A 17101-nucleotide genomic window follows, 5' to 3' on the forward strand; every position below is an offset into this window, starting at 1 on the left:
TCAGAAGCCGTCAGGAATATTCGGTTAAACCTGACATTACTTTCTGTTCCAAACATTCCCTGTTTTTTTCCATGCACAGCTTGATGTTGACATTTGTCAATAAAAATCTACTAAAAAGAAGCAGCTCCAGTTCCTCTCACAGTGACACGCACAGTACCTCACAGAGGTCACACTGCCTTCAACTACAAAGAGATTAATAATTTTCCTATCCTTTGTCAGTTGATGCAGTTTCTTTCTTCCCCACACCCGCACTGCTGTTTCCTTCTGATTGGCATTTGTAGCTTAGCTACTGCTGAACTGAAAGGAAGGAATTTGCCAATGCTTTGCTGGAAGGATGCCTGTGCAATGCCTGTCCGTTGCAGCCACGGACAAAGAAGGAGATGACTATTGACAAAAGAAAATAAAGAACCTTTTTCCAAACATCTCTAGAGAAATCACCTCGTTATAACTATTTCTTGCACAATTCTAGCTCAAGAAAGGTAACGCTGAAGAGCTGGAGCTATCTGCTGCTTAATCAGTCATTCTCACAGGATTATTGTCGTTAAAGTGCATAATTATGAGTAGCAGATGGAGGAGTAGTTGGCTGCAGGGAGGGCGCGGGGAAGGAGGACCGGTGTGCTTTCTGCTGACGCTGTCCCCTTGGCACAGCAGGTGCAGCGAGCAGCTCGGCCATGGCACCGCGCAGGACCGGGCCCGGCGCGCTGTCTGCCTGCGGCCCTGAGAGCCACGTGCGGAGCAGCAGTGCCGGAGTGATGGGCTGAACCCATGGGAGGAAGCAGCTCCCGTCCAGGTGGGAGCCCGGCAGCCCACTGGGAAGCGTGAAGGCCCGTTCCAGCGGGGGCATGGCCAGAGCGTTCTTCAGGCTGCAGAAGTTCCTTCGGCGGACGCAGTTTCTGCTCTTTTTCCTGACTGCCGCGTACCTCATGGCTGGCAGCCTCCTGCTGCTGCAGCGCGCCCGCCTGGCAGCCCAGCAGGGACCGCGTGGGACCTCAGGCCTGGCGCTGCCAGGGCCAGACAAGGGGCCGGGGGCCAGGGCTGCAGACCCTCACCAGGCGCAGAGCCCCGGTGCCCAGCTCCCCGTGGGAATGGACACGCTGCCAGCGCTGGAACCGCGGCACAGCCCGCGCTGGTTGGCGTCCCGCAGCTCAGAGCTGAGGTGGCTGCGGAGGAGGTGGTTCCATAGGTTCATCGGTGACCAGGAGCCCATGCAGACAGCGGGACTGAGAGCCGTGGGGGGTACGGCTGAGCACAAAGGTAAGGGACACTCTGCCCGCCCCCTGGCACACGCATCCGCTGCTCCTCCCCAGTCCAACCCAGGCAGAGACCAGCAGCCCGCCGAGGTGTGCCAGAAGTGCCTTCCTGCATTTCCACACCAGTTCCTAAGGGCATGCACAGGCCAGGCTAAGGCTGTGTCCCTGCACGCTGAGCTGTAGCTCCAGAAACATATTTCTACTGGTTGAGTGCAAGTCCAGACAGAAATACACTCCTCTGATTTAAATGATTTCCTCGTCAAGCAGGCAGAGAAGAATGCTGCTGAAGGCTGTTTTTCTCCTTCTCAGAATAGGGAACACTTAAATGAGGAGTTTTATTACATTATTTGTCTAAAGACGTGCAGTAACTTCTGTTTAGAAGCATGTTTCTGCTTTCCAGCATCATCTCAGCTCTGCTGTCACAAACACATTCCCCGATCCTGGCCTGCCCTCCACAGCCATCCCCACCAGCGTGCTGCCCTCAGAGGGATGAGGCGTGGGCACACACCACTCCTTACATCCTTCCTGAGCACCAAATAATCAGCCACAAGTGAGAAAGAGCCCCAGGATGAAACGCTCAGTGTTTGAAATACGCCAGCAGCCAGTGAGTGCAGGGGAGCGAGCATCACGGCACGGGGCAGGGCAGGGCACTGCATCAGCAGCCAGAGCACAAGGTACAAAACTGTACACTTTCCAATCCTCATGATTAAATAATATCCTAAATGGAAAGCGATTCAGGATTGACAGAAATCTGAGCTCACTTCTCTGCGAGCCCAGTACTTACTGCTACTAATAAATACATACATGAACCGCTATGGTTTATTCAGTAGGAAATCTTTTAAAAACCAGTCCCCAGGGCAAGCAAAGAAGCAAAGCTGGTGTCTGCAGGCGCTCACACCTCGGTGTGAGTCCTGCCCTGGGACCACCCGCCCTCACCGTGCTGTGCTACAGCCCCAGCTCTGCCCGCCTGGAGGCCAAGCACAGGGATGCAGAAAGCATCAGGATTCACATGGGTTGCTGCCATTAGGCAGGGAGGGATGTGTTGGCCACGTGTATCAGCACTTGTACAGAACTGACCTCCTGGCACTTGTGGGCACAGAGCTTTCCCACCCATGTGAGGAAAGGACAGGGCTGCTCTCAGTGCAGCATCAGTCACCAGCAGCAGGAAGCCCTCGCATGCCAGCTGCTCAACCTACACTTTGAGGCCGCAGCACCAGGCTATGGCTTTGCTGTCTTTGATGCACTGCTTTTCAGAAGAACTGGCAGCACAAGAAGAATGGGATCAGAATGACTAGGCACCATGTTACTACACTGCTCCTTCTTCCATTGAATAAATTCATCCAGACAAAGGAGCACGTTCTGCAAAAATCCCTCAAAAAGGGTTTCACCAAGTGACTCCTATCATATGAACTGCTGGGAATGGAAACAAGAAGGCAACAGCAGCAGTGCGTGAAGCTGCATCACACGGCTGCTGGAGCCCCTGAGGCACAGAGCTCACGGGAGCTCCGCAGGTGCTGCACACACTGCTGCCAGCACCCTGCTGCCAGGAGCAGGGGCTCTCCCAGCAGCCTGCCCTGGGCATACAGCCTGATGGCAGCACCTGGCCAAGCAGAAAACAAGCCTTGTGCCAGCCGAAGCCCAGCGTGGGGCCATGGGGACCTGATACCCACCCAGCTGAAGGGCTGCCACCAGCAGCACATGGCCTTGGCACCACCAGGTGAACCTGGTGCTGGTCAGCACCAGCTTTGAGGGACTCATCATGACAGGAATCCAGAGAAGAATCACCTGAACGCTCCAGGATTTGCTGGGCTGCAGTGGGGCACAGCCAGCCCTGAGCTCTGCCTGCTGCCAGCTCCTGGTTCCCTTTGGCCATGGGCTGCTGGGCTGCTCTTCACCCTGATGGGGACTGGGCTGTTTTTTCTGGTTAATGCAGGAGTAGATAAAAGGTAAAGCAACACGCTGAGTGTTTGAGATACTCTGATATCAGGAAGAGCATGAACTTCTGCAGATTGCATGAATCGCTTTCAAAACCAAAAGGATTTATCTTGAAAACTACCCATAATGGTAGTAAAGGCTAGTGCCTGTATTCATTATAAAGCTAGTGCCTTGCTGGAGTTCTGACTGCTGACAGAGGCAGCCAGGAGCACTAGTTATTGCTGCAAGCCATTGAATTATGTTGATTGAAATACACATCATTTGAATATCTGACTGAACACGAAGTGACACTGTTAATAACAGTATTGTTAACATGCTTTGGAAAGCTTTTGGAAATTATGATCAATTAAAAATTTAACTTCCTATGTAGAACATATGATCATCCCCCACTCCTCCTGGTAGCCATGCAGCCTCGTTACTGCTCCGTGGGTCCCTTCCAAGCACAACACCGTTCCCCACCTGCAGATGCTCAGTGCCTGACAGCACGATGCCCAGGCTCTGCCCAGCAGACAATGGCTCTAACATTATTTTGGAGTCTTTTATTGTTAATATAATGCTTTTTAATTTCAGTTTTCATCATAGATTCTCTTCCTGTCCGCAGTTCTATTATTTAATTTCTGTGTTGTTATCTCAGTGCTGCTATGTCCAAAATCAAATTTCCTTTTTCCATCATATATTAATGGTAACATGCACCTGTAACCACAAAACTGCTGTACAATAGTGGGGTGCTACATCAGCCTTCCAATCACATACTAAAAAGCAAAAAAAATAATAAAAAGGGCTAGACTTGTATTGTGTTCTGTTCAGGACAACAAAAGAGGCTTAACAGAGGATGCAGCGTAGCGGAAATAATTCTCTTTCATATGCTAACTAAAGCAAGACATAAGCTGAAAGATTCACTCACACCAGAGAAAAGGAGATAGCTTAACACGATAGAGGCAGTACTGCCTAGTTAGGGCTGGAGTTATCTTTCCATTATAACTTTAATATAAATCTACGCATGCAAAGGAAACTGATTTTCTTAACGCTTTTCTTGCACCATCTTATTCTCAACTAGAGACTTTCAAGAAAACCTGGGAGAAATGCAAAAGGATATCCCTCAGTTCCACCATTCTTAAGGCGCATCTGCCCTGTCCCCTCGCAGCCCCAGGCAGCACGCAGATGGGGATGGCTGCCCTCCTCCCTTCCACGCCCATCCCAGCACCACCGCGCTCAGCACTGCTGGCATCCCGCAGAGCAGGCTGCAGCGTCCCCCAGCACAGCCATGCCTGGGGCCTGCGGCCGTGCACGCATCCTGACTCTGCCTTGCATGCACACAGGCACCTACGTGGGCTGCTTCAGCGATGACTCGAGGGAGAGGACGCTGAAGGGAGCTGTATTCTACGACCTACGAAAAATGACGGTGGCTCACTGTCAGGAGGCGTGTGCTGAGAGGTGAGATGCTCTTTCACAGCAAGTTTTCTCTTTTCTGACAGTAAGCAGAGCAGAATTTGAGATGGGAAAGGAAAGGCCCACATACATTAAACATGTAGCATCTGTGAAAACCGATCGCCTCAGACCTTCCAGCATTAAGCAGCTCTGCTCCTCTGTTTGGGGCGGACTGTGTCTCCGCCGCTCTTCACTGCAGCACAACGACTGAGATGCGTTTTCTGTTGATCTGGTCAAAACGTGGCAGTCCATCAGGTGCTGGTTAGGCGCTTCCCCAGCCCAGATCCCCGCGCTCACGGCAGCACAGCCCGGTCCCGGGGGCTCCCCCTGCCCAGCACACAGCTCCATCAGTGCGCACAGAGTGCAGCTGCAGCCAACCCCGCCGGGCCCCCACCCCGTGCGGGGAGCTCAGAGAGCCCCCTCTGACCGTGCCTGTGCTGCGCCCACAGGGCCTATGCCTACGCGGGTCTGGCGTACGGAGCCGAGTGCTACTGTGGGAACAAGCTCCCAGCCACCGCCTCCAGGCCGGAGGAGTGCAACAGCGAGTGCAAGGGCGAGAAGGGCTCCGCGTGCGGCGGAGTGAACCGGCTGTCGGTGTACAGAGCGGAGCTGCAGATGGCCGCACCACGACGTAAGTGCGCGCAGCAAGGCTCTCGGTGCTGCGGCTGCCGGGACGGAGCTGCCCCGGGCGGGCGGTAGCAGCGGGAAGCGGGGCAGTGCTGTTTGCAGCAGGGCAGAACTTGAGCTGAGGGAACGGCTTCCTTCTTCGTCCTCTGCAAAGGCACAAAACCTCGTGCTTAAGACACGGCCCTAGAACAGCTTAAAAACACCCACCAATACCATCCTTAGCTCAGAATTAATCCTAAGCAAAGTAAATCCTGTGACTGCAGCAGGAGAACAGAGACCAGAGACAGAAGTGCTTTGGTCCCTTAAGGGAAGTCTATTCGGTGACAGGAATGAGACCCAGAGTTCTGCTTTCCCAAGGTCTTCTGTTCTAGCAGCACCTGAGATGCTTGTTTCACCTCCGGATGATACTGTCATCTACTCTGTAGTGCTCATCTGCTCAATTAGCTGCCATGAGAGACACAACTGATAAACCTCTGGGCCGACACAAGGCACATAAAATACCCACACCGCTGAGCACAGCTTTGCTTTTGGGAAGCTCACAGGAACCTCTGGATGTTATTTACTGAGAACAAGCCATCCAACATCAGCCCCTTCCCACATCAGTTCTGGTAAGCGTGGTTTAGGTTGGCCAGTAGGCACAGACCAGGACTCAAAAGACCCAAATAGACTATGAGCCCTATTAAGTCACATTGGGTGAACTATATCAATAGTGTTGGTGCAGAAAGATGAAGACATTTTCCACCTCTGTAAAGCTCACAAAATCCAACGAACTGCAGAAATGTCGTAGATCACAGACTTCTTTCCTTTTCCAACCCAGCCACACAGCACTGTTTTCTCCATTATCATTATCTCATCTGTACAAAAGCATTGTCTCACCTGGCACAGGGAGTTTGCACGATAGATAGCTCTGGGTTTTTGTTGGTTTGTCAGGGGATGCTCCTTAGCAGGAGGGAAGAATTGCACTACTGCTTGTAACCACCATGTGGGTCACATCTCGACTTCAGTCAGTGATGCAAAAAATGGAGCAATGCTGCCCAGCTTGGCAGCGTATGTAGAGGGACAGGTCAGATCACAGGCTGATGCTGAAGACTTCAGTGATTCTCCCTGAGCAGCTTACAGAAACCTAGTCCGGAGTTTGAACACTGCAGCAAACTTCTTTGCCCTGAAAAGAAGGGAGGGAAGGGAAGGAAGAGGAGCAGACTGCAGGAAGGCCTGTCCCCGCAGGGTTCACTGAAATTCCTTTTCTGGTGCAGATGATGGGAAGCTTCGTAGCTTTTTAGCGGGGCTTTTAAGCCTTTCAGGGGAAAGCACTCTTCGAAAGAAACCCAAGAGTTGCAAACAATAGCAATGCCCTCCACTGGTGGAATTTAAATGAAACTCTTTGCTGCAGCCCTGCTTTCCGGGGTTAGTACAAAGCCAGAGGCACGCACTCCTTTCAGGACCACAGAATTTGCAGCACATTTTTCTAGTATATATCATGGTTTCTCTTATTTCTAAAGTATTCGGAATATAAGATTTATTTCATTATTCTTTAGCTTCTGAACCTAATATTGTTCTTTGTGATAGAGGCAGGATACTATGGACCTTGTTTTCTCAAGAGAAACCTATTTCATATCCCTGCAGGGAGGAATGTTATCTATCGAGGATGTTTTAGAGCTCCAGAAAATTTAACAGACACCTTTCCAGCCTCTTTGATACAGCCCAATTTGACGGTGGAGATGTGCTCTGAATTTTGCTCCAAGAAAGTAAGAACAGTTCTCATTTCACATCCTTTCTCCTTTTTTGTTACTTTAAATTTTAATCTTCTAAAGGAATAGCAGAGTTCAGTGCCTTAGAGCTCTGAATTTGTGAATGAGTTTCTGAAGGACAGAACTCACCATAGTAAATGCCCAGCGGTGCCAGGCAGCGCGCTGTCCTTCTGAAAGCAAACATTAGAGAACATTGCCTGCAGAATCCCCCCGCACTGAAACAGCAGCAATGGCACAGCCACAGTCCCCGCTGATACACACCTTCCAGATGTTACAGCGCTCAGTTCTTGTCTACAATAGTACCACTTCTTATCTCCAAGCAAGACACTACACAACACAAACAAACACCAGAGTTACATTTTTTCTTCTTTTTAACTTCTCCCTTGAGTCACATTTTCCTTTTCCTGCAGTGGCCGTGCATTTCAGGCATACGTGTTGGCAGACACAGAAGCAATTTGGCATGTTGTTGGCACAAGTGCAGAAGCTATGTATTAGCTATGAATGAATGATGCAGGAAGGAGAAGCTTATGAAGTCCATACTAGATTATTTTCAATGAAACCTATGCAACACTGATTGCAGGTGCTTTGGGGAAAAAGGTCACAATTTAATTCCATTGTTTGATTTTGGTGAGCACTTCCTGCAGATAATCAAGCAGAAGAAAAAAGCTCTGTTAAAACCCAGTGCTGTTCAGAAAGGAGAAAAAATGCAGTGCACACAAAGCAGCAGCAACTCGAGAGAAGTGGGGCTGGAACATGAAATACCAACGTGAGCTTTAACCTGGATAGCAGAGCAAGCCCTGTGATAACGGTGGAAATATTCGTCCCCACTTGAGTTCCTTTCCTTTCAGAATAAGATGGACAACATCCTGGCTGCTGCAGGTCTGCTTAGCTCTCCTGGAGTCTGGACAGGATGGGCATTTCAGTCCCACCCATTACACTATAGAGAACAATCCCCCCAAATCCCGTGCATCCTAAAGAGGTTGGTGGGCTTTTCATAGGACTGTTTGTAGGACTAGTTTGAGGCCTGAATTTAAATACACAACTTACTCTTCTGCTCTGTGGTGATTTAGAAGAAAACCAAACTGCAACACAGCACATTTATTTGTTAGTCTTGCAAATGGCCTTGTGCAGCCATAGGGGTAAGCTCGAGTCCTTGGAAGCATGTGAGATACAAATTTGAGGTAAAAACTTTATGAAACCTGCTAAATAGCCTCTCTGATCAATTTCTTTCTTAATTGTGAGTGATGATATGCCTTAATAGCTACCCATTATCACCCCAGAACACAGAGCTATGAACGTATTTCTTTGCCAGAAGCCATAATTTTCATATATGCTCTCTTGAAAGCCAACCTGCATAGTAAATTAGCCACCTCCATCTGAATTTATATTTTTAAATATTCAGTCCTTTTACCTTTCAGCTGCTTTTTATAGTTACATACAATGAAAAAAGTACACAGTGTTGAGAAAAGAACCCCACATCTCAGTGCATCCAAAGGCCACTGCAGCAAGTTGGCGGCCTCAAACTTGAGCACCCCTAGGATGCTGCTTTGGTGTGTTCCCAGGGAGAAACCCACAGATGTTCTGATTTCAAAAACAGACCTGCTATTTTGGTTTCCAGATGCAGCTACATGCAATTATTTTCTCATAAACAAAAGGCTCCTGGGACAGCTTGCAGGATGGACACATTTGGAGCATACTCTCGGGTTCAGTGCAGACACATGCCAGTTCACAGGCACACAGATTTTCCTGGCTCACCTGTGTTTCAGCAAAGTGCAGCACTGCAGATCTGCACGTTGAATCTGAGCAGGACAAGATCTGCTCTTCACATGCAGGTGCCTCAAGCATTAAACACAGCTGGGGGCTGAGTGAAGCTGCTGGCTTGTAGCTGCCAATGCAACGTGTATGGGAGGTCAGGGCTGAATGTGACATTTCACAGTCACTTACTGCACTGCATTAGGCAGATGCAGCCCAGGAAATTGATCGCTGATTTCTCTGCTTGGCACTGGTGCTGTGGGTCCAGGCACTACCACTCTGCTCTTCCCAGCACACTGCAGGCTCTGATGCCAGCTGCTCCCTTCTCCCCTCTTTCCAGCCACACGTTCTCCTTCCCCCATCCCAGAAATAATTCTTTGATAGGTGTTTTGTACACTGCATGCTGGTAGGATTACTGGACTTCACAGTGGAAGCAGGAGGTGTAGCATTAATACAAAAGCTAGTGGAGGCAATGGGAGCAGGGTCCAGGTACACAGTTATTCTACTGCTTATGGTGAAAACCTAAGCCCATTTGCAGGAAAGCTTGGGAAAGGCATTGAAACACCTGCAAGAAAGAAAGAAAAGATGGAAAGCCAGTAAGAGAGTGCTCTCAGTGCTGCCTGAGCAGCGGGGAGGCTGCACACATGGGGTGCAGCCTGGCCACCTCTGCAGCCCCAAATCCCTGTTGCCCTGAATCACATATAGCCACGGGTAGTGATGCAGAGCGGTTGCAGAACAGTACTACATTGTCCTGGTCTTGCTTTGCCTTTATAACAGCGATTGCACAGAGATGCAGAAGGGTGGGGAAGCACCTGCTCAGGTCTGTTAAGAAATCTGCATCCTTTCTAAAAAGCAAGTCCCTCACAGGCACCACTTGGCAGGAAACACAGGGTACATTCTTATTCCAGGCTGCACTTTAGGGCCAGGATATTTATTCATTTCTCAAACGGAGAAACATCACTTCGTAGTGAAGGGAAGATTTCTGTTTGCAGGCAGACAGAACTATTTTGCCCTTGGATCAAATCACTAAATAGATTTTGACAACGTCGTATCTCATTCACTAAGCAAATTTTGGCTGTTTGGGCACAGATGGCATACGTGTTGTATTTGACTCCTTATCAGAGGATGAACACGTGGAGAAGAGCAAGAGATAAGCTGCTCAGTAGTCCTGGCACGAGCTCCCAGACTCCAGAAGACTTTTAAAAGGCAAAAAGTGTTGTTATGGAATAGGTAGAATTGAATGCTCTGCGCTCCAATAACCCCTGAGCTTCCTTCAGCCACTGTCATTGAGGTCGAGCCCTTCCATGCATACTGATGCACCACACGCCAGAGAGACTTTGGAAATCTGAGAAAACACACTCCCAGTCAGTAGAGATGAGGACTGAATTTTAGGGCCAATTTTAGCAAACTGGGAAATGGACTTTTTCTATGGAACTCCTAAGCACTCGCCAATTTCTTCAGTGAACAACAAGCAGATGTTTTCCTCCAAACCCCTCTATTAATTCTCATAATATTAGCAGAATGACTCAGCACCATCGCTCTGCATCTGTTGCAGAGCACAGCAAAGCTGCTTTGCAACTTGATCCCTTCTCTGGATAAGATCAGTAAACCAAAACCAGAATCAAACACATTGAAAAATATCTTACAGACAGAAATTTCACTAGGAATTATTTCCTTGAGATGAACACCACCTACAGCAGCAAGCTCGTTCTGCAAAGGGATCTGTCACTGACAGCAGTCAGCCAGGGCTTCACACGAGGTCTCCCCACCTGGAAGCAGGATGCCATCCAGGAGGTGCCGTGCCCAGGGACAGAGCCCAGCTCCTGCTGAGCAGTGCTGTGCCCACACGGCAGCTCCGGCCCTTTGTGCCCCAGCAGATGCCGTGGGGCGGACTTGGTGCTGTGGTCCCAAGCACAGCAGCACTCAAAACCTGTGCCAGCCCCTCTGCAGATACTGTGAAGGAGTCATAGTAAGATGCAAACATAAATGTGTGACTTTAAGCATAACTGCAGCTCACTCCTCAGTTCGGGTGCTATGGCACAATGCAGAACTCTCACTTTAGAGGTAAATAAGAACAGCCTTCCCCACTCTGAAGTTTCAGGTGCAGTTATGTACTAGAGCTGGAGGAATATTACCAAATTATATCTTTTACAAATAATGAAAAAACAGCATTGTGAATTTTCAAGCCTTACAAGATCTGCCTGAGAACCATTTTTTAAGAAATTGCAGTGTGAAAGACAGCAGCAGTATAAGAAATGAGCTTTACAATGATATATCAAACACCGCTTTGATCTTGACAGTGGCTTGTGAAGATTTATCTTCCTTTGCATAACAGGAGCATTCCCCACAGGCTGCTGATGCCGTGGCATTTGTGCACTGATCTATTTTCTCTCCATCGCAGGAGTTTCCCTTGGCAGTGATCCGGGGGTGGGAGTGCTACTGCGGGTACCCCACGGGGCGCTTCCCACTGCGGCACGGCGCGGACCGGCGGCTGTGCAGCGCGACGCCCAACGCCAGCGGTGCTGCGGAGGGGGGGTACTGCCTGGCCTACCAGACCCCGGTGCAAGGTACAGCCCCGCAGCCCCTGCACAGCACGCACAAGCTCCTGCTTCACAGCAGCATCACCCACGGCGAGAAAACACCCCTCACCCAAATCCTCCTCGCACAGTCGTGCTCATAAATGTGTTTTTTCAAGTATCGTTTCCAGACGTTCTCTTGTTCAGCTGCACAGCCCCTCCATTGAGAAAAATAACGTTTTCTCAGGTGGAGAGGAGGCAGAGCCCAGGCAGCCAAGCCCGAGGCACAGGGACCAGGACCCTGCCTGGCTCCCCATGTGCTCCCTGAGCACACGCCGGCCCCGTTGGGCAGGCACAGAGACAGCTCTGCAGGCTCCCATTCTGCGCTGCCCATCTGCCTCCGCTTGCTTCCATGAGACTGCTACTATCTGCCACGTCTGTGTAGATAAGGGGCAGCACATGGCAGCCTTCTTGGCTCTGTGCTGGCACTTTCAGGCCATGGCTTCATCTGTAGGCTACACTGAAGAAAAAAAAAAAAGACTGATCTCCCCTTTATTTCCTGTCTTCTTTTTGAGTCATCACATCACTGGGGCTCACCCTCTCTCCCTGCCCTCACTTTTAAGGCACACCAAGCCATAGGAGCAGGACTGGCAGGAGAGCTCTGTTCAGTCCCTGCTGGCAGTCAGCACCAGGCAGGCTCCTAACGACCCCAGGCCCTTTTCTGGAGGAGAATCACAGCCTGGAGGCTGAACTGAGTGCCAGTTTGTTTCAGTAGAAGAGTTCCTCCTGCATTATAAAACTTGCCGTTTTCAGGTACAACAGTGTATTTGGGCTTGTAATGCAGAGCCAACCTGCCAGGCAAACAGCAGCTAACGATCAAAGGGCTTTTATGGCAACTTGCTGGCAAGTAGAATGGATCTCTGCAACTCTGACAAAAAGCATCACCTAACACAAAGCCAGTGAAGACCTTTTCTGAGGATAATCTCTTTGGCCCCTTATGGCTGAATTAATTTTCAGAAATAGGTGACTCACAACTGGACTTAAATTGATATCCTATATTTCTAAGGGAGAAAGAAGCAATAAACCCTGTAATCAAGTGCTGTCAGCAGAATTAATTAAAAAACCACAATGCTAACAATGAATTATCTTCTGTACCCACAGACACCCGCTGCACAGACAGGAAATTTCTAACTACAAAATCCAAAGGGTTCATTGCTTTGTCAAGCTTCCCAGGGGCTGGCAACACATGGGCTCGCCATTTGATTGAGCATGCCACTGGCTACTACACTGGCAGCTATTACTTCGATGGAGCCCTCTACAACAAAGGTACCATTTTCAGGGGGGTGATGGGGCACACACAGCCATTCTGAGGCACGGGGCTTTGCTTGCTGCAGCATCCTTCTGCTTGGAACCACCCGAGGGCCTTCGCTGCTGTTGCTCCCAGCAGCCGTGGGGGAGGGGAGCTCACAGCTTGGCTCCTGCCCCAATAACCCCTCGCTGGCAGCAATCCTGGTCCCAGGTACTGGGCAACCAGTTTAATCAGCTAGTGTTCCCACAACAGCGAGGTCTTGTTTAAGAGCGTAAAAAGTCACAGACATGTGGTCAAGTGGAAGAAAAACCAACCAACAATCTTGTCTTATAAACAGGCTTCAAAGGAGAAAAAGACCACTGGCGAAGCAGACGGACCATCTGCGTGAAAACACACGAAAGTGGCAAGACAGAGATAGAGATGTTTGACTCTGCTATCCTGCTGATACGGAACCCCTACAAATCACTCATGGCAGAATTCAACAGGAAATTCGCTGGGCACCTGGGCTACGCCGCGGACCGCAACTGGAAGAGCAAAGGTAGCGTGCGGGGTGCCCGGGGCTCAAAGCCTGCAGTCACAGTGTGAATCCTAGGAAGGGGTGACACTGGGACAGGATCCCAAAACCTGAGGGATCGCTGCAGATATTCAGTGGGACTCGAGCACCACCACACAGAGACCAAACCCAGAAGCACCGGTGCATCTGTCACACTGACAGCAGTGCAGCACCTGCACTGCAGCATTGCTACCAAAGAAGCTCACAGCAGGGAAAAGGCATCCAGGCACAAGTGCCTGCTGTGCAGCCCATCCGTCAGGCTGTGCGCAGCGAAGGAAGCTTGCCCCTGCAGCATGTAATAACAGAGAGAAATCTAATTTAAAATTGAGGGTTTGCTGAAGCATGACTTCCTGAAGGAAATTTTACAGCACTGTACGGGTGCTACTGCACTGCAGATAAATAAAGATAGGAGCAATGAGGGGACTTCAGCGTTCCATGAATGCACAAGATGACTTGCTGGATGGTGGCACTGCAGTCGCCCTGCTGCATTCAGGCTGCAACACGGGAAGGATTCAGCACACATTTATCCCCCTGCATGTTTCAGGCATAAAAGCTGTGGCTTAGCAAACCGCTTTGCTCAAGGCTCTGGGGACTGCAGGAGAGTACCCTTTGTCACAGCATGTTTCTTCCCCAAGTCCTTGCATCACCTTTCATCAGCCACAGCTCAATATACATTTATCAAAACCTAGACAAAATAGCTCTCGGAAAAGGGAAAACAAAGCCTGGAGGGAGTGACTTTCCCATACTACAAACTACAAATTGTTGTACTTCAGCCACAGTTGCACTTTACCCAGTGCAAAACCTTTAGCTTGACCCTTTGAAAATTAACAAGAGATTAAGGTGTCACATACAAACAGTAGAGGGAAAGTATTTCAGTAAATTTTGTCACAGCGATCCTGGCAAGTGACAGCAAATCCCTCCCATGTGCCAGGAACCGAAGCACCTTCCCTATTAATCCTGTTTCCTTAGCCTATGTCTCTAGAAGCAGTAAGAAAATCACATCACTCAACACCCCTGGATCGAGAAGCACTCCAGGCCCCAGCCAAAACCAGGGTCTCAATGCTGCATCCATATTAATTTATACATACACGTATATACGAAATAAAGAACAGCCCCCATATCTTTCTCAAAGTACATCTGAAACAGAGGGAAGAAGATAGGAAAACTGCAGAGGCAAAAAAAAAAAAAAGGCGCTTGAAATAGTGTGGCAGAAAACTGCTCAAATGAGCAGCCAAGCAGGTCAGTGCCCCTTCACTGTTCTCACCCAAACGCTTCTCCCTTCTCTTTTTGCCCTTCCCCAGCCCCTGCACAGAGCTGCCTGCTCATGCAAAGCAGAAAGTTTAGCTCCTAGAAGCATAACATGTTGAAGATGCCAAGCTGCAGCTCTGCCTCTGTGGGCCCCGAGGGGCTCCCAGCACTGCTGGTGCCTGGAACTGACAAGTCCAGGTGGCTGTGCATTTGGGAACATCCTCACCACTCTGCACAGCAGGAGAGTAGTGCCCATCTCCTCACCATGGCCGCAGAGCTGAATAGCTGCAGCCCTGCAGCAGGCCACGATGCTCTCTCCAGCACTCTCATCCAACCACCTCATACATGAGCAGGACCTCTACTCTTGTTCCAACTTAATATCTAGAACATCGTGGAAGCATCCTGACTAACATGCTCTCATTTTCCTGTTTTTCCCATCATCTAGACTGGCCAGATTTTGTGAACAGCTATGCTTCCTGGTGGGCCTCCCATGTCCTGGACTGGCTGAAGTATGGAAAGCGTCTGCTTGTCATCCACTACGAGGACCTGAAACAGAGCCTCATCCCCAAGCTGAAGGAGATGGTGGAGTTCTTGAACATGACAGTGACAGAGGACAGGCTGCTCTGCGTCGAAAACAACAGGGACGGGAACTTTAAGCGGTCTGGTGCTAAGCAAAAGGATTTCGAGCCATTCACCCAGGAAATGAAAGATCTTATCAACAGATACATCCTGACAGTGGATGAGGCCCTGAGGGGAAGAAATTTCACAGGGCTGCCCAGAGAGTATGTGCCAAGATGATAGCATGGTAGCACTCAACTGTGCTTAAAAATAATTTTTTAAAGAAAAAAAGACTAGACCTTAAAGCAGTGAAAGCAAAGATACTTGGAGAGTCTGCTGAGCAGTGCAAATTCTCTCCTCTCCGGGGTGTTCTTCAGGGCACTAGGTGCTCAAAAGGCAAGCAGCAGACAACAGAATTTGGGTGGCAGAACAAGGCTCATCCACCAGCATCTGCCTGCACTCACTCAGAGCCTCTCAGGAGAGCTCCACCGCTCCTCGCTGCTGGGGATTTCACAGCTACCAGTTTGGAAACAGGCATACGTAAAGGGAGGAAAAGTGTGACAACGCTGATAAACAATGTTCATCTGTGCACTTAAAACTCGTCCCTTTCTTCTCAGCACGACCCATGGCTTCCCCCTGCAGGGCCACCCCGCTGGCCCCACGCTCCCCACCAGCTGCACAGAGGTCCCTGTGCTGGGTGCTGTGCAGGGGAGCACCCGGTCAGCAGCACGGCCAGAGGGGCTATGAGGCACCTCTGTTATGTGAAATAAGGGATTCCTTCAAAACTTGCCCAAAAACATTAGTTTTAATAAAACAAGAAGTTTGTATAAAGGGAGCTGGGCTTCCTCTGTGTGTCACTGGTGCTTACAAAATAAAACTATCACAAATGACACATCAAGCACACTTCAGCCTCAGCCCATTCAGCACTGCCCCTGTTGGTGCTGGGGAGCTGCCCCCAGGCTGCACTGCTGATGTCCAAAGCCAGAAGTCCCCTCCTTCAGCACAAATAAAGGACGAGTAGCTCCATAGCCTCCTTCTTTTCTGTAAGTCCAGGAAAGGGCAAACGGGGAAGAATTAAAAAAATAAAAACAATCCAGAACAAAATAGGTTGTAGCAAAGGGATTTGGAAAGCTTTACTCAGCTTCTACTACTTAAAACTAACCTCCAGCATTTTACTTTTTCACCTGAGCTGTATTTAATGGTGGTCACTGAAATGTTAATGACAGAAAAGCAGGCAAAGCTGCAGAACGCCACTCCCAGCAGCTATAAAACATCCTTAAAGTTGGATCACTGTGGAGGAAAGACAGAAAAAAAATCTCCAAAATTCGCTTTGAACACCACCTGCTAATATTTCTAAAGCAGTACAGGCAGGGCTGTGCCTTCATCTGCCTTTTATCCCAAGTCGGCGGTTCAAAAGCACTCAGGATGTCAGAGCTCTTTACCACCACCGACCTCAACCCTGCAGCAGGTTTGCACAGCTGACACTGGTGCAGCACACTGCACTGTAAGAAGCTGCGCAGGCATTACCTGATTCATGCAATATAAGGAGTGGGTTTGTTTGTTTTAAACAAAAGCCATACTGAATACACAAACTCCAGTCAGACTCAGAAGGAGAAAGACTGAACCAGCACACGGCGAGCGCTGCCCAGGTGACAATCACCGAATCCTTAGAGCTGGAAGGGACCTTTAAAGGTCATCAACTTCCCTGCAATGAACAGGGACATGCACAGCTAGAGCAGGTTGCCCAAAACCTGATTATACAGGACTACCTTGATTACATAGGACTTCTGGCATAAGATCCACAAGATCTGACTGATACACTTGAATTCTCCTCAACTTGTTAGAGATTGTTCATCCTTCTCTTCCCAAGGGACTACCTGTAAACAGAGGTTATCTGTAACAGTTTCCGGTACACTGCAGGTAGACCTCTCTGTATCCAGAGGGACCTCAGAGGACACAAGGCTCCGAAGAAGCAGACTATTAAAACTAGAGCAGACTGAAGAACAAATCATACTGGGACTCCCTTGCTTCAGCCAGGTCACAGAACGGCACTTAGCAACAGCATTTCTAGAACCAGTCCAATTCAGTTGTGTCTTGGGCTGTCACGACTAAGAGCCAAGAATGAATGACAGGTTTCATTGAATTGCTTCTCCTACTGCATCCATTTGCATGCACAT

At 49.4% G+C, this 17101-nt stretch overlaps 1 protein-coding gene across 1 annotated transcript; it reads left to right on the forward strand.

Annotated features, from left to right (window-relative positions):
- The first annotated feature begins 693 nt into the window (after nucleotides 1-693).
- On the forward strand, nucleotides 694-15597 carry WSCD1 (WSC domain containing 1). Its single transcript, XM_065732100.1, has 8 exons — nucleotides 694-1254; nucleotides 4505-4619; nucleotides 5063-5244; nucleotides 6864-6985; nucleotides 11142-11307; nucleotides 12418-12582; nucleotides 12903-13103; nucleotides 14812-15597. The coding sequence occupies exons 1-8, from the start codon at nucleotides 843-845 to the stop codon at nucleotides 15162-15164; spliced, it is 1716 nt and encodes a 571-aa protein (XP_065588172.1). The 5' UTR covers nucleotides 694-842; the 3' UTR covers nucleotides 15165-15597.
- Nucleotides 15598-17101: the final 1504 nt, after the last annotated feature.

Source organism: Cyrtonyx montezumae, unplaced genomic scaffold (assembly GCF_038088225.1).
Source record: "Cyrtonyx montezumae isolate F1298 unplaced genomic scaffold, pur_monq_1.0 scaffold_15, whole genome shotgun sequence".
NCBI classification, from domain to species: domain Eukaryota; kingdom Metazoa; phylum Chordata; class Aves; order Galliformes; family Odontophoridae; genus Cyrtonyx; species Cyrtonyx montezumae.